Source organism: Narcine bancroftii, chromosome 8 (assembly GCF_036971445.1).
Source record: "Narcine bancroftii isolate sNarBan1 chromosome 8, sNarBan1.hap1, whole genome shotgun sequence".
Lineage (NCBI taxonomy): Eukaryota > Metazoa > Chordata > Chondrichthyes > Torpediniformes > Narcinidae > Narcine > Narcine bancroftii.
Genome location: NC_091476.1, coordinates 22,890,257 through 22,913,918, shown reverse-complemented (window position 1 = coordinate 22,913,918; position 23,662 = coordinate 22,890,257). Strand labels below are relative to the sequence as shown.

Below are 23,662 nucleotides of genomic sequence, written 5' to 3'. Positions count from 1 at the left end.
GATGAGCTGAAGGTGTGGATTGATACTTGGAAGTATGATGTGGTAGCGATTAGTGAGACATGGTTGCAGGAGGGATGTGATTGGCAACTGAATATCCCTGGGTTTTGTTGTTTTAGGTGTGATAGAGTCGGAGGGGCAAGAGGAGGTGGGGTTGCATTGCTTGTCAGGGAAAATATTACAGCGGTGCCTAGGAAGGATAGATTAGAGGGCACATCCACGGAGGCTATTTGGGTGGAACTGAGGAGTAGGAAAGGAGAGGTTACACTTGTAGGGGTGTATTATAGACCACCCAGAGGGGACCGAGACCTAGAGGAGCAAATCTGTAGGGAGATAGTAGATATTTGTGATAAGCACAGGGTTGTAATTATGGGAGATTTTAATTTTCCACATATAGATTGGGAAACACATTCTGTGAAAGGACTGGATGGGTTAGAGTTTGTGAAATGTGTGCAAGATAGTTTTTTACAACAATATGTAGAGGTGCCGACCAGAGAAGGAGCAGTGTTAGATCTACTGTTGGCAAATGGGATGGGTCAAGTGACGGAGGTTAGTGTTGGCGAGCACTTCGGGTCCAGTGATCATAATGCCATCAGCTTCAATGTCATTATGGAAAGAGAGAAATCAGGGCCAAGGATTGAGGTTTTTGATTGGGGAAAAGCTAGATTTGAGGAGATGCGAAAGGACTTGCAGGGTGTGCATTGGGACAATTTGTTTTATGGGCAGGATGTAGTAGAGAGATGGAAGTCTTTTAAAGATCAGATTTTGAGAGTGCAAAAGCTTTATGTTCCTGTTAGGTTAAAAGGAGGGGCAAAAGGTTTGAGAGAGCCGTGGTTTTCAAGGAATATTGGAAACTTGGTTCGAAGAAAAAGGGAGGCGTACATTAGATATAAGAAGCATGGAGTTAAGGAGATGTTTGAAAGATACATTGAATGTAAGAGGAATCTTAAGAGAGGAATTAGGAAAGCTAAAAGAAGGTACGAGAAAACTATGGCAAGCAGGGTGAAAACTAATCCAAAAGAGTTCTACAAATATGTTAATGGTAAGAGGAAAGCTAGAGACAAAATTGGTCCCTTAGAAAATCAGAGCGGAAAACTGTGTGTGGAGCCTAGAGAAATGGGGGAGATATTGAACAGTTTCTTTTCTTCGGTATTCACTAAGGAGAAGGATATTGGGAGATGTGAGATAAAAAAAGCAAATTGGGTAAATATGGGGAATATAGAGATTACAAAGGGTGTAGTTTTAAGGCTTTTGAAGAATATAAAGGTGGATAAGTCTCCGGGACCAGACGGGATCTTCCCCAGGACATTGAGAGAAGTGAAGGAGGAAATAGCAGAGGCTCTGGCGGTAATTTTCCAAATGTCATTAGATATGGGGATAGTGCCGGAGGATTGGCGCATTCCGCATGTGGTTCCGTTATTTAAAAAGGGTTCAAGGAGGAAGCCTGGCAACTATCGGCCTGTAAGTTTGACTGTGGTAGGTAAATTAATGGAGAAAATTCTTAGAGATAGTACTTATAAACATCTGGATAGACAGGGTCTGATCAGGAGCACTCAACATGGATTTGTGGGAGGAAGGTCATGTTTGACCAATCTGATTGAATTTTTTGAAGAGGTGACTAGGAATGTGGATGAGGGTAGCGCAGTGGATGTTGTCTATATGGACTTCAGTAAGGCCTTCGATAAGGTACCACATGGAAGGTTAGTTAGGAAGGTGCAGTCTTTAGGTATAAATTTTAAGATAGTCAAATGGATTGAACATTGGCTGAAAGGGAGAGGCCAGAGAGTGGTAGTGGATAATTGTCTGTCAGGTTGGAGGCCGGTGACCAGTGGTGTGCCTCAAGGATCTGTATTGCGCCCATTGTTGTTCGTTATATACATTAATGATCTAGATGATGGGGTGGTGAATTGGATTAGTAAATATGCAGACGATACTAAGATAGGTGGAATAGTGGATAATGAAGAAGGTTTTCAAGGATTGCAGAGGGATTTGGGCTGCTTAGAAAAGTGGGCTGAAAAATGGCAGATGGAATTTAATGCTGATAAGTGTGAGGTGCTTCATTTTGGTAAGAAGAATCAGAATAGGACATACGTGGTAAATGGGAGAGCATTGAGGAATACAGAAGAGCAGAAAGATTTAGGAGTAACGGTACATCGTTCCCTGAAGGTAGAAACTCACGTGAATAGGGTGGTGAAGAAGGCTTTTAGTATGCTGGCCTTTATCAATCATTGCATGGAATATAGGAGTTGGGAGGTGATGAGATTGTATAAGACGTTGGTGCGGCCTAATTTGGAGTTCTGTGTGCAGTTCTGGTCGCCTAATTATAGGAAGGATATAAACAGAGTGGAGAGAGTGCAGAGAAGGTTTACCAGAATGTTACCTGGGTTTAAGCATCTAGAGTATAGGGAGAGATTGGACAGATTAGGTCTTTATTCTTTGGAGCGTAGAAGGTTGAGAGGGGATTTGATAGAAGTATTTAAGATTGTGAAAGGGATAGACAGAGTGGATGTGGATAGACTATTTCCGTTAAGAGGAGGAAAGATTAAAACAAGAGGACATGAGTTAAGAATTAAGGGGCAGAGGTTTAGAGGTAACATGAGGGGGAACTTCTTTACTCAGAGAGTGGTAGCCGTGTGGAATGATCTTCCGGGAGAAATAGTGGCGGCGGAGTCCATTGTATTATTTAAGAAATGGTTGGACAGGTATATGGATGAGAAGAAGATGGAGGGTTATGGGCATTGTGCAGGGAGGAGGGACTAGAAAGGGGTGTTTTGGTTCGGTGCGGACTAGAAGGGCCTAATGGGCTGTTTCCGTGCTGTAATTGTTATGTTATGTTATGTTATTTAACTAAATAATTGTTTATATGTGTACAGATGAAATTTGAAAAGCAAAATGTTCCTGTTTGGCAAAGCTAATGGTGGAAATGGTGATAACTTAATAGTTGAGAGGATGTATCACAATAATAGAGGATATTTTATTAAAATTAAAAGCAAAGACTTTTTGCTATGATGGAATGAATCTCAATCGCTAGCTATAAACCTTAACGGGTCAATTTATTTTGAGAACTCGACTGTCAGAAATATTCGTGACAGTTAGGGTGAAATGGAAGTAGTCTTATTTATCTATTTCATAAGCTCTGTTAAGCTGCTTGCATTTTGAATTCCTTTTCCAGATTTGGTTTGTCATTTCTGTCAAATTCCATTTTTGTTTGATAAGCATACTTTATTTAATATTTTCAGTTCTGTGAAAAAGAAGAATTAGTCTTCATGTTATTCGTAATGTCATTATATATCTGTGCCATGATTGAATTTCCTTGCTGTTTGTAATATTTGCAGAGAAAATTAGAGAGAGCTTCTAAGATTTTTGGCAGAGAAACTGATAATAGATGATCTGAGATTTGAGATTGGTATTTATTTGTTTCAATTGCATAACTATTATTCTACAATGTCAATGTTGCATGAATTCTTTTTAAATGATTCTGAGGTCATGGACATTGTAGATTAGATAAGGGGTGAAGCTTCCTCCTGAGAGTTTTCAGATCTTGGAGAGCATGGTATAAGTCAAGCACACTTTGCACAGTCCTGTCATGCCTTCTCAATTAGCAGAGGACAATTTCACTTTCATCTCTCAGGCTTTTTGGACTTGATCCAAGCCCAAGATCCCTGATATACTTCATCAGTTGAACCATTACTTCAGAGTGAGCACGTCAGAAATAAAAGGATCAGGAAATCTGAAAAAAAAATAGGATTTCTTCCATAGGATTGACTTGGATCAAATGGGCTGAATAGCTCCATTCTGTGTGGTTGACCAAATCACCAATTAGGATTACTTTAAAAAAAAATCACAAACTAATTGTACTCAGCTCAGAAATTCGGCAGGTCCTCTCTGGAGTTAGACCATTAATGGGATCCACAGACAGATATTTTGGAAAGAATAGGAGTCTGTTTTGCAAAGGAGACATGGGCAGGAGCTGCTTCAAAGATAATAATGCTGAATTTATTTGGAATTTGAGGAAGCATTGTCAGTTTTGCTGATGAATGAATCTGAATGACACATTGACCTTTCATTTCTAAAAATAGGTGGATACTTTACTGGTACTTTTAAATGAGAAGCTGGAACTGATATCCACAAATATCAAGTGGGATTCACTTCCACCTTGTTAGATTAAGTCATCAAGACAACTTGTTAACATACCAAGGACTAACAACAGAAAGCAGTAGCAATTAAAGTGTTGCTTTATTGGTGTGTCAGGTCGTACGAAGTACTGAAAGAAGAAATGAGCTTTTACCAGGCATTTGTACAGCAAATTTCAAAAGAGAGTTATACACAATAAATTTATTTTGAATTAAAAATGACCATTTTTTGCATGCAGCAAAATCCAGCAAACAATAATTAACCCTTTGGACTCCCTGTTTTCAGGGACTACCAACAAGCGAATATGCTCCATGTACCTGTTTTCTGTTTTATACCCAACCACCAGGTAGTTTGTACTGGTGCTCATAATACAGTTTACCCATGTCCCCAGTCCAGAGTATGTGTTATGAAATGTTAAAAATGGCTGGAGTCCAAAGGGTTAAATGATAAGTATTTAATCATTTTTGCATGAGAAGAATATTGTCCAGAATACCAATGGAAATAGAGGTGCATCAAGATTTGAAATTTTTGAACTACTAAATCAGGCAGATTGGGTGCCTGCTTCATCCAATGGAACGTAATTTTGTCACCGATTCTCAGTGATGCATTATGGTCCAGGTAAAATGTTATTGTTCTGAAGTAGAGTTTAGAGTACATGGGCTTTGACACAGTGGTCACAGTGGGGCAAAAGTGAAGCCAGATGGGCATGTGGAACTTTAAATATATTTGTGCAGACAAGAATTGGGGATGATTTTTAAAAGATTATATTGGGATGGATCCTTGCTTTCCTTCAGTGCTATGCAAATTCCTCTGGGTTTCATGCTTAGTGCAAGGTATTACAAAAAAACTTCTTCAAATTGTGCATACAGAAATCTGGCATGAAAATATGAACTAAAATGGAAAAAAAACACCACGGGGAAATTTCAAGCTCTATTTTACACTGGAGGTATTATTGCCATGGGGTCAGTAATTTACAAGACATAGTGCAGTGCATCATAGAAGAGAGAGGAAAGAGGATAAAATTCAGTCAGGATTGTGGAGGATTGCCTGGACAGCTCTGGGCATTATATTGAAGCAATAAATTACAAGAAGGTTTTTCTTGCGTTTGGTCTTTGAAGTCATCATAAACAGCAATATTATACCAAACAGATAATAAATTTGAAGTGATTTGTGAAATAATTGCTGTTTGATACTTGGATTTATTGCATAAGGCAACCATTTCAATATTGTTTTCCTTGACGATTCTTTTCCGAAAATTGCTAATCTTAGCTATTTTAAAGATATTCTTCCACATTCAATAATTTCAGACTTATAAAGACAATCACCTAATAATAAGAGGAAACATTCAGCCCATTGAATCATTCTCAAATCTCTACATTCACATAGCCAATCAATTAGTTATGTACAGGTTCATTCAATCTCATCAAATCATCTTCAACTCAAATCTCATCTGTGATCAGTGTGTTGCTTAAGTCTAGGTGCCGTCTATCTTACTGCAATAAAATTCGATTACCCACTGTTTATGTAAGTCTGTTCTGTCAGCCAAGCATTTTGCGAGTATAAGAACTCACCTCCACTTGTTGGCAGATCTGAATGAGTCTGCCCATCTGTGACTCCAGCTCAGTGTTCCTCTTCACAAGATTCATTAGGTTAGCCTCCAATGCTTGCTGTGGTGAGACGAGAATTGGTCAGTTTTTGATTTTGTCCTTTACAGATTTTTAATGTAATTTACAAGGAGAGGAGCTTTTATACATTCTCTTTTGCAAATCAAACAGTATAATTGAATCATGATTCAATTGTGCCCCAAATAATGGATGGATGCTGGCTATGTGGAGTTTGCATGTTCTCCCGGTGATCACACGAGTTCCCTCCAGGTACTTTGGGTTCCTCCCACATTCGAAAGACTGGTAGGTTGAGTGGTCAGTGTAAACTATGCCTCAAGATAAGTAAATAGTGGGAGAATGAAATGGAGGTGGCTGGTCATGTCGGAGAATGCAAATTTGCAGAGTTACAGGAAAATAAGGACGAAATGGAATTGACGTGAAGTCGCTTTGTGAAGCTGGCATGGACCTAATAGCTCAGGTTTACAAGCAAGGAAGGCACATCCCCAATTTTTACCATCAAGATAAGTGACCTGATAATCCTTTTCAGCTAGATCTGGTATCGGGTTCCGGCTAGTCCAAGTTGGGGCAATAGATTTCCTAAATAGGGTTATTCAAGAAGTTTGGAATTCTATTGTCAAATGTATGGATGCGCGCTTAATATTCTGAATTTATTTAGTTCAATAAAATTACATTCCTCAACTCCCACGATGACATTGATCTTCAGGTCATTAGTCAATGCCTCTGGATTGCTAGTCTAGTATTATGACATGCACACTATTATATGTATCTAATGGCGCAAATCTATTTGACAAAGGATCATTGTAGCAGTACAAATTGATCCCTTTGCTTTGGGTTAGATTTAGCAGAAATTACAGGGGTTGAAAGATAGATTTATATCATGAATTAGTTATTGTGTTCCATTATGTTGATTTATTTTAAACTTCAGATCCAAAGAATGTGGATGTTGAATGGTGAACCTTTCATGAGTTCTGCCATTCTGACTTTATTTGCCATAAGCACAGAACTTGGAAAAAAAACTTTTTCAGCAACATTATCGACCATCTTAATTTGACTTTAATTAGTTCATGTAAAAGGATATATGGTGAAGGCATTTACAGATGGATGTGTTTCTCAAGACCAGAAAATGAATCATTTATCAAAGATCTGGCACTCCAATTTCATTCCCGTTTGGTGGGGGGGGGGGGGGGGGGCGGTGGGGGGGGGGGGAAAGAAATAGCAATTCATAGGTATAAAACTGTAATAATTAACGTATCTGACAGAAGTAAAAAATATCAGCCACATGAAGTAATTTCAGAGATTCTGAGCAACTTTTTAAGGCATTTCCATGCTCTATTGTTCTAATAACCCAACCACATATATTGAACCAAAATTACAGCATATACCGGTATTTATTATTTTAAGTATTCTTGGTTATGTATCTTCACTAAAAGTATTAATTTCCACACAGGAGCAAAGGCTTGTGCCATTTTAATGCCTGATTAAGAATCCTACAATCTACAAACATAATACAATCATTTAAAAATTAGTTACATCCCAGTTTACATATTGGGAATGTTAAGAATCCTGAAGGGATATTTGATTAAATTTGAATAAATTATAAAATACTGATACATGCAAAAATACATAGATACAAGCTTGGGATAATATTGTACCATAAATTTCCCAGACTTACACACGTTGAAATACTTTGCACGCCTTAAGCAAGAAATTATTAAAGGTGTAAATATTTCATAGGTAGCCTTTTTATTAACATGCTTTATTGAAGTTTTAATATTGCTGCTGTGGAGATATAATGCATGTGTTGGGATAACGTACCGAATGGGTCCAACTCTACTAAAGTCGTTTCATGATCCCGTTGTGAGCCTGAAACCCAATGGTAAAACAGAAGAGAGCTTGTTGTACCAGGTCACCAACATGGTGCAACATAGTCTACAAAATGAAGCTCAAAACAATTTACAATGCCATTCACTTCAGGATTAATGTTTAGGGAAGTGGTACAGAATGCTGACTGACTGCATCACAGTCAGGTATAGGGACACCAATACCCCTGAGCCTAAAAGGTGATGGACACAACCCCAGGACATCACAGGCAAAACCCTCCCCAATATAGAGAACATCTAAAGGGAACGCTGCTGTCAGATTCACACCACCCAGCACACACTCTGTTCTCGCTGATGCCATCAGGAAAGAGGTATAGGGACCACAAGACACACACACCACCAGGTTCAGGAACAACTGCTATCCCTCCACCTTCAGACTCAACAAACTCAATCAGGGACTCATTTAAGGACTTCTGCACTTTATTTATTTTTTAAAAAATTCTCTCTGTATTACAGTTTGTTTACATTTGTTATCTGGTTCCAGTTCTTTATTTTTTTGGATGTATATATTGTGTACAGTTTTTTCTACACTACCAATAAATGGTAATTCTGTCTCACCCACAGAAAGAGAATCTCAGGGTTGTATGAGATGTCATGTATGTACTCTGACAATAAATCTACCCTGAGAATTCCTGCTCCCTTTTGGAATGGATATTTGGAGTGATAACAGAAGACAAAAAAACTAACAGAAAAGAGGGTTGTTGACATATACAAGGGTGAGTGATTTTAGTGTTAACAGATTGGGAAGAGCAACCACCTCTCCTCTGTGCACAATGGTGAAAGCTACAGAGTCCTGAAGACATGGGCAATTCTTGATCGTGGAAGACATCTGCTCATTTTACCTGATAGTTAAGCAGTGTTTGTTTGTGAAATCCACTGTTCTCACAAACTTCAGATCATAACCTGAATTTGAGGTCAACATCAGCAATATTCACTGAAATAATGCTCTCCATTCTCTACTCTGAACCTCAGACCATCTGGGATTGAAAGAAGCTGATTCTGTAGCAGAAGTCCTTTTTACGGTTCAATCAACAAATGGAAGAGCAGCATGAAACTTCCCTTTTCTGACCACTTTAAGCAGGATTTTAAATGATGGATTCCAATCCATGGTTGTCCTTCCCTGGAGTAGTTCATATTACGTCCTTTGGTTAATTCAATGTTGTTGGTGCTTATCGTGCAAGCTTTGTCCTGCACACCAGCAAGCCAATTCAGAATTTGTTGCACTGAATAGGACTTAACAAAATTGCAGGTAGGAGATAGTGATCAATGTACAATACAATACTTTGAACCTGTCAAGACATTGGCCACATGGGATTATTATTGAATAATCCTTTGAAAAACAAATTACTTATAATAAGCAGCATTCATAAATCTACAATGGGCTCAGTGGGTGTTCCCACCTGACAGAAAACTCCTGCTGATGTTCAATCCAGAGCGATCAAAATTCCTCATGCATGTTGTTTGGAATAATGTGATGAAATTCATTTGTTACGTGAAGCTACGAGGCCTCTGATTAGCAACTGATTTGTGACAGAAAATAAATTTTAGTTAATATGGTATTATATTCATATGCTGAGATTTGAAGTTAATTTTTCTTTAAATTCAGTATTTTAAAGTATATTTATGCAATGGGAAAAATAAGTTGGGAAAGTTATTTTAGAGTAAATATATCTGGATCAACACGCCCTCCTCCCACGTGCACCTGGGGTGGAGGAAGATCTACAGAGATATTTTGAAGCTGCTTTCTCAACAGTCAGTAATTCAACAGATTGCCTTAGGAACTGAAAACTCACCTTAAATCTGTTGTACTGGAAACATGCTTGAAATGAATGGAAAGAACTGTTCACTGAAGCAAGAGAGAAGTGTCAAAAATTGGTCATGCCGAGAGAATTGGATACGATAAAAATCGATTGTTATTAGTCCAAAAATCAGTTGTGCTAATGAACGAGATGTCACTTGCTGAACCGTCGGGAGTTTGAAAATATGAAAATAAAATGATAAAGATGCCAATGGAAAAACTGACCCTGAAACAATCAAATTATTCAAAGAATCCAAATAAATTTCTAAGTGAGGGAAATAAACTGGTGTCCTTGTGTATATAAAAAAAATTAGTTCCGTACATTAATAGAAAATGTAGTAGATGAAGTAGTGCAGTTAGTCACTCATTTTCAGGGATGGAGGAATAGATTTAAAATGAAGAGCGTTCATATTTTTAACATTTTATAGGCATTTTGATGACTTTTTATGAAGGAAAATAACACTTCTTCTGGTGTTCTGACTCAATTATAGCACAGGCCGATCAATAGTCAGGTCTAGCCCAAGATATCTCACATCAAATTCATAATACTTAGCTGCAAATTACATTCAACTGTTGCATTAATGTGATATTTTCATTATGCATATCCATCATCCCTGTAGCATTGAATAATGTTGTCAATCCACCAGTTGCTCAATGGTGAATTGTGCCCAACCTTTTGACAAGGAGTGGCCAGGTGCCCATTTATTAGATACAAGTACACAACCTGTCAAATGGTTCCATCAAAAGAGACTTCTGTAATTGGACTGAGTTCAACATATTTAGTTACATACAGGAAAATTGTTTATTGAAATTATTATCCATATGAAAACTCAAATGTACTTTATCATTGAATTTACAGATCAGGATTGCAGTCACCCTAAATGTTTTGTACATTTGTCTTTACTCATTACACAAGTTGTAGGCAGGTTTAACAAGCCTGAGCAAAATAATTAATCTAAAAATAATCAAATTCAGAGCCTGGTTCATTTATCTGCTTCTCAAAGATCTAAGTGTCTGCTATGTTTTATTCCACTGACTAATCATCGGTTTCTTCATGAACATGTATATATTCTGCAACTTAAGAAACCAATAAGGTAGAGGAGACTGGCAAGAAAAGCTAATTAGTTACCCCACTTGTCCTTCCCAGTTTCATTACTTATGGTGTCATTTAAATGCAAAGTTCTTGGATTGGTGCACTCTGTTTCAAGGTTCATAACTTCAGCAGACTACTCAAACTTATTTGATAATTGTCAGTGTATTGGTCTTGCCAGGAAGTATTGCACATGCCAGATGCACTCTCTATGGCCAATTTAATTTTAAAAAACCTTTTATTTACAGCATGGTAAAAGCTGGAAGCCGACATCAGTTATTTAAACCCATGCCATCCAATTATACCCAAATTAACCTACAGCCTTATATATTTTTGGAGGGTAGGAGGAAACTAGAGCACCCAGAGAAAATGCACGTAGTCATGGGGAGAACGTACAAACTCCTTACAGACAACGCCAGATTCGAACCCTGGTTGCTGGCGCTGTAATAGTATCGCGCTAACTGCTACACTAACCATACCACCCAAATGAGGAGAGTTGATCATAGTCTGAGATCAAAAGTTGTGAGAATTTTGAAAGGGTTAAGAAAATTGTCGATAAATTTATGTTTAAAAACTTGGCTTTGAGATAAGGAAGGATATTGCTGTCAACAAAGATTACAAGAAAAATTGTAGAATGATAAATCTTTTTGACATTCTCTTGTACAATCTTGCCCTCAAACCTTTGCTAAAAGGAACAAGCAAACTTTAACATGAGATAGCCAAAAAAAAGTTGATACCTCTGTGGTGCGCTGTTAGAATCAGACACACACAAGGTAAAGACTGAACAACAGAGCCAGGCTGGCTGTGGCTGCAGCAACTCAGTGTGAGGCCTTGGGAGGCCGGCGCAGGCTTATATCCCGGAGGGTGATTGACACCCAACCGGGTGGGGCTTGATCCATTTATGTCGACTGATTGGCAGCTGGCCAGGTGTTGTCCTGTCCCCTTACTCTCCTGCAGGTAAAGAGGTTGCCCCCTGCAGTAGGCCAGTGGTGTACCATCACAGCCTCTTAAACTGAAGACTGGCTAATTGAAGAATCTTCCTGATGGATCATCACGTGAATGTGTGGAGCAATGACAGGACATTAAAAGCAGGAAGTTCGAGACCTCCATTCATGTTTCATGTTGAGTTGGCCCACCTCTGCCTCAGTAGTGTAGCTGTTAAAGTTGATAGAGCATTGCTGAGTCTGATCATAGAAAATCTCTGTAATTTGTTCTTGTTGGAAAGCATTTTTCTGTCGATCTGTACTGGAATTTCATTCAGAGCACAATAAAACCTTATCTAATACTTAAATGAGATAATATTGAAATTGTTCAGAAATTCTCTTATCGATGTATTTGATGCCAAGTATTGGATGGAAAGTGAATGTTAATCTTTGACGACTGTGAGTAATTTCACTCCCTGCCTTGAGAAGAATCTAAACATTTTATTTTAATAACCGTAAGAAAAAATGTAAAAAAGCTATTTAAAGAAAATTTGAGCTGCACAGTAGTAGAAACAGTACCAGAAACCACGATGAAGAACTTGGGGGTAGTTGGTTGAGAAAGTGGGAAGAATAAAAGAAATGGAATGACGCAGGGCTCTGGTAAATGGATAATTGATGTTTGGTATGTTGAGCTAAAGGGTCACATGTTGTGTGTCTTCAAGTCTAAAATTTGCAGTTAGTGACTTTAGATCCTGATCCCATAAATCATGCAGTTGCTTCTAAGCAAGTTACCATTTGGACCAGCAGGAGTTAAGAATTTGTCCGATTTGTCTGCACACACCCGCACCAATAGAATTTAAGAAGATTTCAAACTCCTATACCACAGGCTTGATTCAAAAGCTTAACATATCAGAATGTGCAAAGAGGCAGGAAAAGTAAGAAAAGCAGTCCAGTTTCTTGTGCTTTGAAGATACTCTTTGGTGAGACCACACTTAAGAGTATTGTGTTCAGTTCTGGTCACCTCATTATAGGAAGGATGTAGAAGCTAAGGAGAGGGCGAAGAGGAGATTTACCAGGATGTTGCCCGGATTGGGAAACAAGTCTTAAGAGGCAAGGTTGGCAGAGCTGGGACTCTTCTTTGGAGCGAAGAAGGATGAGAGGAGAGGTCTACACGATTATGAGAGGCATAGATAGGGTGGACAGCCAGCATCTGTTTCCAGGGCAGGATCAGCAAATGCCAGATGACGTATGTACAAAGTTAAGGGAAGGAAGTTCAGGGGAGACATCACAGATAAGTTTTTTTTTCACACTCAACTGCAGAAGAAATTGAATAGACCATACATAGTAGAAACCTTTCTTAAACCACATAGAAGTGTTGATGAAAATGTACCCCAGCAAAACAATGCACAAGAAATGAATTGAAGTTGTTTCTGACACTTATATTAGCAAATCTTTTAATGTCTTGGAATGTTTTGTTAAATGAATAGCAAAAAGTTACAGATTCATTGAAACTGTAAACTATTAGAAATGTTGGAGACCTAGAAATCTGGAATTAGAAACTAGAAATCAGTGAGAATTGGCACCTCCTCAGGCATTCTACTGCAATGCCAATGAAGTAGGATCAAGGAATGTTAAAGAATACATTTCATTTTATGCAAAGTCCAAATTCGGCTGAAGTTTAGCTAAATACCAGTAATGAAGTGAATTATTGAGCACTTGAGACCAAATGAAATGTTGAATAGTTCACAACCAACAATCAGCAAAGAAAACAACCAATGACAGTACCTGATGACAATCTTCATTGTTGATGGATACAGATTATTCTGAAAAATGAAATTAGATTGGAGAGAGGTATTCAGTATGGATGCTCCAAAATTGGATTTTGAAAATATGTACGTGGTAATACTCCTTGATCGACATCGTGCCAGAGGCAAAAACAAATAACTCTAAGCCATAATCATTAGACAATTCCGTGAAGGAATTAACGGAATGAAACTAAGCACTCGAAGACAAGCCAGGGGTTTGGCGGCAGCAGTTGATGCAGCACCTAAATTTTAAAAATAGAACTAAAAACAGATCTTTTGTTTCCTATTACTTCCTCAGCAGTGCAGTGTATTTAAATATACTGTACAAAGTGTTTCACTTAATATACTGTACGATGCAACTCTCTATGTTTCACTCAGTACACGAAATATTGCAATATGGAACAGAAGAAAGTATGTCCATAATACCACATTTTCTGATCAAGCTAGTTTTCAACTAAGTTAGACCATGCTCAGCTACTAAAAGATCCATGGTCCAGAATTTTCTTAAACTCTCTTGCTCTTTCTTCTTACTTACAATATTTACTATAACATTTTTGCATATATAGCAGTTTCTTGAGTGGATCAATCCCAAACTTTGTTGGGTAATGCTTCTGTAGGGGATATCCCTCCAAATATAAATACTAGTTGTTTATCAGTCTGACTTTGCTTCTGTGCTACCATATCCATATTCCCTATTCCCCACCTCTTATCCCAAATCTACACCTTGAATACATTATATCCTGTACACATATGCATTTAAAAACATTCAAAATATAACAAGTTAATTTTGGATTCCCAACCCAGAAGCATCAATGATCATTTCTGGTGAATGATGGCCTTAAAGGGATTGCTACAAATTTAATTCAAGGGCTTTAAGGGATGAATATCCCAGAAAAGACATGAATTCCTGAAACACTCTTTCATATAGTGGGATGTGGCATTGCATAGCCCGAAGTATTCAGACCTTTCCTCCCTAAAGAGCATATTTAATATCATTCTCAATGGTCTTCCAGTTTATAAACTCACCTCTATACCCTCAATGAAGGTCAAGATTAAATTAACAGTCACTTTGACCCTGGATGTTTGAGCCAAGAAATACAAGAAATCAAATTTCCCAGGTAAAATTATATTCTATTTGTGTAATAGAACTGTAGACATATGGCAGAGTTGAAGTTAAAAGGAGAGAGATGCCTGGGTTTAATTTATTGTTTTGTTCACAGTGAAATCCACTTTGTGTTCATTCTCAAATCTGTAATGAAGAAGATTTATTGTAGATATACGACGGTTGTAGAAGTGGGGACAGAATAAATTGTGTAAATTGTTAACTTGACATTGGATCAAGTTATCAAGTTGGTATTCAATGAGGTAACAAAGATAAGCGTATACAGAGCCGTTGTCATACCCACACTCCTGTTCGGCTCCGAATCATGGGTCCTCTACCGGCACCACCTACGGCTCCTAGAACGCTTCCACCAGCGTTGTCTCCGCTCCATCCTCAACATCCATTGGAGCGCTTACATCCCTAACGTCGAAGTACTCGAGATGGCAGAGGTCGACAGCATCGAGTCCACGCTGCTGAAGATCCAGCTGCGCTGGATGGGTCACGTCTCCAGAATGGAGGACCATCGCCTTCCCAAGATCGTGTTATATGGCGAGCTCTCCACTGGCCACCGTGACAGAGGTGCACCAAAGAAAAGGTACAAGGACTGCCTAAAGAAATCTCTTGGTGCCTGCCACATTGACCACCGCCAGTGGGCTGATATCGCCTCAAACCGTGCATCTTGGCGCCTCACAGTTTGGCGGGCAGCAACCTCCTTTGAAGAAGACCGCAGAGCCTACCTCACTGACAAAAGGCAAAGGAGGAAAAATCCAACACCCAACCCCAACCAACCAATTTTCCCCTGCAACCGCTGCAATCGTGTCTGCCTGTCCCGCATCGGACTTGTCAGCCACAAACGAGCCTGCAGCTGACGTGGACTTTTTACCCCCTCCATAAATCTTCGTCCGCGAAGCCAAGCCAAAGAAAGAACATCTTGGTAGATATGAAATTATTATAAAATTGTTTGATGTGAATGAAATAACACCTCTGTATCAACACCCAGCTTTCAAGAGTTGGGTTGCGCAATTAGTATTGATGTTGGTAACCTGTCTACTTTTCACAAATTAAATAATTTCAATGAATTAGTCATGGTCATGCAGCATGGACATTTTTTTTTGGCTCAAGTTGTCTATCCTAGCCTCGTTGCCAGCCTCAACTAGTTCCACTGGCCTGCATTTGGATTATATTCCTCTAAACCTTTCCAAGCCATGTTCTGTCTATATGTCACCTCTACTGCTTACTCTCACAGGTCATTCCCCTTTAAATCTTTCCGCTCTCACATTCAATCTATGTCTTTTAGTTTTATACTCTCCCCTCCCTTGAAAAAAGACTGACTATTCAACTTGGTGGCGCGGTTAGGACAACGCTGTTACAGTGCCTGGGTATGAACCTTGCACTCTCTGTAAGGAGTGTGTACATTCTACCCGTGTCTGCATGGGTTTCTTCTGGGTGCTCCAGCTTCCTACCACCCTTCAAAGAGTGTAGGGGTTGTAGGTTAATTGGGTGCATGGGCTCATGAGCCGGAAGGGCTGTATGCCTAAATTATAAATTTAAAACTTTTTCCCCTCATGAATCATATATTTCTATCAGGTTACCCTTGTCAGGTTAACTTCTCAGAAAAAAGCCATTATTTTTCCAGTTGCTACTTGTAGTTCAAACTTTTCAGTCCTGTATACTTTCCAACTAATTCCATTCTTCCTGTTGCTAGCTGACCAGAAACACACACAAAACTCCATATATGGTCTTCAATTTTGATGGCAGTTACAGGTGTACCAATTCAGAATGGTGAGAAATTAGAAAAGGGGACCTGCAGTGAGATCTGGGTGTCATTGTACATCAATCATGGTTGGAATGCAGGTAGAGCAGGTGGTGAAGAAGTGGCCTTTATTGTGAGAGCTTTTGAATATTAGAAGTAGGAGGTCTTACAGGAGTTGTAAAGAACCGATGACCAACCCTCTCCATTCAGAGACCTATCCTCTCCCCATATCACTTCTCAGCTTTTTCCCCTGTGCCCCATGTCCCTCTCCCCCACCATTTTATTCAGGTGCCTTCCTGTCTTGAAGAAGGGCTCAGGCCCAATACTTGGTTACATACCTTTATCTTTGCTATATAAAGAGCGCTGCATAACTTGTTGAGTTTCTCCTGCATTTTTGTGTAAACTTTGAGCATAATGTACAGTTTTGGATTCCTAATCTGAGGAAGTACATGTATGCTATTGAAGGACTGTAGCAAAAGTTCACCAGACCAATTCTTGGGATGGTAGGAGTGGCATATAAAGAAAGGCTGGATTGGCCACAGTTATACTCTCTGGAATTTAGAAGAATGAGCTGGAGTCTTGGAGGGACATGTAAAATTCTGACAGGACTAGATAGTTTTATTGCAGAAGAATGTTCCTGTTGGATGAGTCCAGGATAAGAAATCATAATCTCAGGATAAGGAGTAAGCTACTTAGGACTGAGATGACAAAAACCTTCTTCACCTGGAGAGTTGTGAACTTGAGGCTCTCATAGAAAGTTGTTGAAGTCAGTTCATTATATATATTCAAAAGAGAGTTGGATGTCGCTCTCATGGCAAAAGAGATCAAAAGGTATGAATAAAAAGCAGAAACAGGGAATTGAAGTGATATGAATAATCCTGATCTCATTGCATAGTGGTGCAAGCACCAAGAGGTGAATACTCTTGTCCTGCACCTATTTTCTACAATTCTACCAATGTCTTGTACAGTTGTAACATGACGTACCAACTCTTGCATTCAGTTATGAATAACATTAGCATCTTTTTGATTTTTGACAGGCTTGGTATTACTGTATTACTGGGGCCTTATGGTGTTGAGAAATTGTACAATTCCCTCGGTATTCATTCTTTTTTATTAATGCTGCACATAGAATGTGTATGTTTGAATAGACCAATCTTATTTTGCATCTTTCAGAAATGAAGACTAGATTTTCAAAATCAATATTAGGTTCACAGTAACCTCATTTTCCAGACACATTTCTTTCCCTACTCAACATCATCACCAAGTGTTGTATGGAAAACATAAACTAAGTTCAACTATTTCTCCATGAAAGTCCACTGCATCTCTTCAGTGTTTTACAATTCACCTGATTTAAATTATTCATCATGGATAAATCTGCAGCACAAACGTCTGGAAGTGAGAGTGGAATCCTAGAGACTAAAAGCTGAAGAAAGAGTGACAGCAGATATACAGCTTCTTGAACAAGTAGCAATGTTAATGACTTTTTCCTGGAAACTTAAAATTTTATGGAGTTGCTTTGATTGGGATGGACAAGTTATTTTGTTTCAGCACTTGATTTTTCTTTTAACTCTTGGATTTGGGATTTAATTCCAGTGACAGTAAATGAAGGATGCCTTGCTGTGCTTACCATACGAGTTTGTGTAGCTTCTAAATAAAACGAACTCCAAAACTAGTCATTTTACTGCTGAAAGACTTGGGTATGGATGTTAGCAATGGGTCAGATATCAGAAAGATGTTGGTCTAATTGGTGTTGGGATATTAGGACATCAATTATAAACGCAAGATATGGATTGATTCAGTATAACTTCCTACACCAATTATATCTTATGCCACAGAAGCTACATGGATCAAAATCTGAAATATTGGAGATGTGTTTTAGATATGGGATTATGAAACAGGAATGTTTTTACATGCCATGTGATTGTGTGTGAAGTTGAAGCCTTTCTGGCAGGATATCAGTGAAATATTAACTTTATTGAAATAAAGCTGACTCTCCTTTACTCATAGCACGATGGACTGTGGAGATTAATGTATGTAATTTTCTCCATAGGTATACAACTAATCTAAAAACACAAGTATGACACATTTGTTAAGATATGGCAGCCATATTTGGACTATATAGAGGCCCAATTAGAACAATGATAATAATAGATCCTGTTACAATATAAGCAAATGTGACTTTCCCGCATAGATTTTTTATGGATAGTATAAAATGTGAGTTCTGACGCTGTGTATTTGGTAGGAAGGAGGAGGGAAGGGGTTTTTTTCTTTGCTTTTTGTTTGAAAATGTTGAATATATTGTGATATTGAAGATTTTACTACGTCTACATGAAAAATAAAATATTCAAAAAAAAAGTGGGTCAATAGTATAAATAAATTATTTTTGAAAAGTTGAATTAATAATTAAATATTGACAGAACAATGTTTATACATCTGACTCTCAACATGTTTTTCTTGGCCACTTCACTTAATTCTGTTAACAAGGTGGTTAAAGAGAAGTATCCAAACTTAGTTCTCTTCTCCACCCCTTTGAGTCTTTCATGAACTTCCTATAGTATGAAGGTGCCACGCAAAATGAGAGGTGAGAAATGGACACATCTGGGGTTTCTAAACCAGTTCATTTCCACTTGCCCAACACATGGGCAACCCAGAATTGAGAGACCTTAATCTGCAAATGTCGTCCTTGAGGTTCTACCTGTCCTCTTCCTTTTTTATTAGACTTCTTTGCTCAAACAAGGTTCTTTGCTGCTTTATCAATGTTTGCAGCATCACTGTGTAATGCCAATTTACTGCACTAGTTCTGCTTGATTATGAAGACTGCAAAGGAGAATGGTAAAGCAGATGATACAAATCATATATAGTGCTCCATCACCTCTTTTATGCATTATCCAAAAACAACTATTTCAGAAGGAAATTATGATGACTAATATATCAGGTTAATTTTACATCAATCCAGACACATCAGAGGATGGGTTACTCTTGTACCTCTTGAGAATTATTTGTCAGACTATGGGATGATGTCATTCCCATGCAGTGGACCTTTTGGAGCATTGGGAGGGAATTTGCGTGGCACCTGGCACTTCTGAGAGAAGCTAGTCTTTCTCCTTTGGATGGTGTTGCATTGGGGCCTCTGTCAGCTAAGCCACCTACTTGACTTTCATTATTTGACCTCCACCACAGCTTGCAAATACGTCAATTGCATCCCATCATCCCATTAGGCTCCAACCCGGCTTCTGCAATGTATTCAGGTTTCTTCCCCGATGCACTTACCCTGCACCCTCAACAACAGCATAGTCCATTGCCTGATCCTCAACATAATCCTGCCTTCCTACTCACATTGAACATCACAGCAGAGACGCACAGTGTTTCGTGGCCCCACCCATCACTCTCACAGAACAGATTGCTGATTCCACCTTCCAAATCTCATCTCAGTCATCACAGCATCATGTAGTCCCCTGCCTTTGGCCACAGCACAGACCTAAGCAATTATACAGGAAAGTCTGCAGACATTGTAACTGTAGAGCAATACACAAAAATGCTGAGAAACTCAGCAGGTCATGCAGCATCCATATGAAGCAAAGGATAGCCAACGATTTGGGCCTGAGCCCTTTGTCAAGGTATGCCAGAAAGCAGGTAGGGACTAGCACCCCATGCCCTTCCCTCTCTATTCAGTGAGCTACCATCTCTCCCATCACTTCTCAGCTTTTTGCTCTTATGTTGTCCCATCCATATCCACCAATGACCTCTTAAATGATAGCCTGTGCTCCTGCCCATGTCCCTTATTCCCTACCTTTTTATTCAAGTACCTGCCTACTTTCTGCTCATACCTTGATGAAGGGATCAGGCCCAAAAGATCAGTTATATTCTTTTGCTTTCTATGGACGCCACTTGACCTGCTGAGTTTCTCCAGCACTTTTGTGTATTGCACAGACCAAAGCCGACTTACAGCTGCAAGCTACTCCAAACACTTCGACCTGCCTAACCCAACCTTGGAACAAACTAATGGATTCAGGTCTCTTGATCTCAAAACATGCAATGTCTGTTCACTGCTACAATTAAAGTTTACATCAGAGGAAGGGGGCGGGGGGAGGATTTGCAGGGAGCAACTTTTCTGGCCATTGCCCTGCTCACCTACTTGCTGCAATGCCACATCATTTTAGGAGGATTGGAATTTCTAGACTTCAGTACATCATAGATTTCCCACAACGTGGTTGCAAAATATGTGACACAGGTAGAAATATTAATTGAAATCTAGAGGAAAATATCAGTTTCTATCAAGATTCTCAAATAAATTTTAGTGAAAGATACAATAATGTTACAATGAGGAAGAAAATGGTTGGATCTGGAAATGCACATTATGGCAACTTCAAAGAAATCTTGAAGAAAACATCTCTCCTGCTCCAGGCTGAAAGGAAATTGAACAACCCCAGTGGTTGAAGAGCCTATTTGCATTCAAAGCAGAGCAATTTCCTCGTGACATCCTGTACTGGAACAAATTTATAGTAGTCAAGCAGAATGACTGGAAAGAGCTGATATTAGATTTGCCAGATACAAGTCAGGAAATAGATTCGGAGTGAGCTCAAAGCCTTTGCTAGTTTCTAATATTGAAATCAACTAACTATGCTCAGACAGTTAAATACAGTATTTATAGTTGTTTTTGCCTCAAAATTTAAAAAGCCACCTCATTTTCTTCTTTCATTGACTGCGTACTGCTTGTGAACTCATACGAGACTCTGTGATTAAGGTCTGGTGTGTCACAGCCTGCAACTTAATCAAGGGTTATGAATGGTTTATGTCTGCAATATATTGCTAATTCTATGGCTGGATGTACTTTCTATTAGCTGCAATGGCACCACCAGTACAATGTCGGCAATACATCATGAAATTCAATACATCATTTTCATAATAAATGCAGTCACTGGAATTCTTAATGAGAATGCAAATATAAAATTATGCCCCATTCTGTAATCCATCCTGCATCGGAAGACTAAAGCTGTTCTGCATTATTCTGTTTCCAGGGCAATTTCCTTGGGTTAGGGTCAAAATGGGATGGCAGAACCAACCTGTGGTGTTCCCACCACGAAATGGAAACCTGCTAACGCTCAGCTACATTATCTTGACAGTGCTGCAAGACCAGCAGCCATTTCCTTAAAGACACACAGGAAGGATCAGCAGGCTCACTACCTTGCCAACTTTGAAAGACACGCACCCTCAAGGTGATGGGCAATATGAAGAGAAAGACAATAAAGACTTTTTTAAAGACATTCAACATGGTAACAGGTCCTTCTAACCCATGAGCCCATAGTGCCCAATTACACCCAATTGACCTACAATCCCTGTACATTTTGAAGGGTGGGAGGAATCTGGAGCACCCGGAGGAAACCCATGCAGACTTGGGGAGAACACACAATCTCCTTAACAGATAGCACCAGATTCGAACCCAGGTCACTGGTGGCATAACAGCATTGCACTAACGACTATGCTAACAGTTTAAGGGCCATGGAGTATATTGCTGGGAGGGGATCCAGATAATACAATTAAATTTACAGAACTTACAGAGAGGTACATAGATGAACATGTTCTTATTTGCAATCTTGACTGTGTAAACTTAGAGCAAGGCAAACACTTCTTAGAGAAACGACGTTAACAGGAGGCATTGTAAAGTATACATTATTCCTGTCGGACATCGAATTTATTTCACTAAGAACTGTAGCAAAATGTAGCCAAATGACTTGGGCTATTTTTTTGGGTGGTTTCCAGCGAGAATATGTGCTCGGGATCGGAAAGTATATTAAAATTTAAGAAGAACATACTGTACTTATAGATTTTATCAGCATTTCTGTCACTGGAGCAGTGACACGTCATTCCTGATGTTTGGACAGACTTTAGCCATTCTCACACAATTGGTGCATCTGGTTCAATAGAACTAAGGAGTTGAGAAACACAAGGGTTTCCTCATATACTTTTACTCTCAACTGTTTGCAAACCTTTTGCTGTATAACTGAGGTTTTCATTTTTAATTTCATTGGTTTCCTTTAGTAGCCTTGGGCCTATTTATTTTTGATGTGGACTGGCTTGATTGACAATAATATTTTCAAAAATATTTCTGACACATCAAATGAGTGTATGTTTTCCTAACTAGAACTCTAATGTACTTAACCATTGCTTCTTATTGTCACAACTACACAGACAGTGGGTTGGCTTAAGTAAGCAGTTCCATTGTGTTAACAACTGATTTGTTATAACCAAATATGTTGACCATTTATAATATAATACTGACTATATTTCTAATCATACACATTTAAATAACATTTTAATTTGTACTAATTGGCCTACCCCTGGAATGGTTTCCATCTTTTGAATTGCTGTAGATAGCGGGCATCCTTAATGTTCTTTACTTAGCAATTTATGAGTTTGGGTTACTAAATAGTACAACAGAGTTTTAAAGCCACAGGTATTTTTTGTGTGAGAGCACACCACAACCAGCAATCTCCTGTGGGCAAATTACAAGCGATTTGCCTTCTTGTCATCAAGCAACACTCTGCCATTTCTAAACCTGTGAAATGAAAAAAAAAATAGAAATGATCTCCTGTACCTACTTGGCAGCCGATGCTTTTACTGTGATCATGCTAGATTATATTTAAAAAAATGAAAGAATAATTGGAAATATTTTTTTAATGGCTATACAGTTTAAAGAGTTTGCAGTACAGAAATAACATGAAAGTGAATTTTCACACATGACCAAATAAAATCCCCACAGCTGTTTAATAATTTGATTTTGCTCACTTCAAAGAGCTCATTGAGAATATCATCCTACATTCTAAATCCAAGTAATTATTGCAGGAATCGACAGCCAGTGGTGATTAAATGGCAATGATTTGTGGGTTTTTTGCCTCAGAGACTTCAGCCAATGTTATTGTTAAACAACTGGATCTTCTGGGTCTACAGCAACACAAGAGACAGACACCTGTGTTTTTTTTTAAACTGACTGAATATCTAAATGATTGATTTCAATTTAAACCACGGTGTGATAACCGAGGAATACATTGAATGAATTAAATAAATATGCAATTTTAAAATTGTCAATAGGACTGAACAAGAATGGGCTGAGAAAGCATAGTAGCCTGGTGGAGAGATATGCAGAGTTTAATGACATCAAATGTATTTCAGATGCTTATATAGAAAAATGTAGACCTCTACCCCTAAAACTGTTGATTTCCTCAAAGCCCAACATTGTAGAGGAAAGAAATAGAAAGAGACAACACACTCACTCATCCTTAAACAAAAGTTTTCAGCCACTGGAAATTATTGACCCTGGAGTTTGGTTTTGAACCCTTTGCATATTATTTGTAGAATCACATTTATGAATGAATTGCCCAGACCTGTCATTCATCTAACAAAACCACCAGAGTTTCTCTACTGCTCCAGTTTTCAATAAGATCTACAACATAAGCTCTTGAAAACAGCTTGCCAAGTTTGCTAAACCTTGGGTATAAAGGGAAATTTGAGAAAATGCTGAAGTTAGGGATGATCAATAATATACCATGTGCAAAAT

The 23,662-nt window shown here is 38.6% G+C and overlaps 1 protein-coding gene across 4 annotated transcripts in view; it reads right to left on the bottom strand.

Moving 5' to 3' along the window:
• mid2 (midline 2) overlaps positions 1 to 23,662 on the bottom strand; it is a 192,873-nt gene that overhangs the window by 33,811 nt on the left and 135,400 nt on the right. For all 4 annotated transcript variants that reach the window (XM_069893194.1, XM_069893196.1, XM_069893193.1 and 1 more), the window contains one exon: positions 5,703 to 5,798. In XM_069893194.1, coding sequence (XP_069749295.1) covers positions 5,703 to 5,798 — 96 coding nt within the window. The remainder of the gene's footprint in view (positions 1 to 5,702; positions 5,799 to 23,662) is intronic.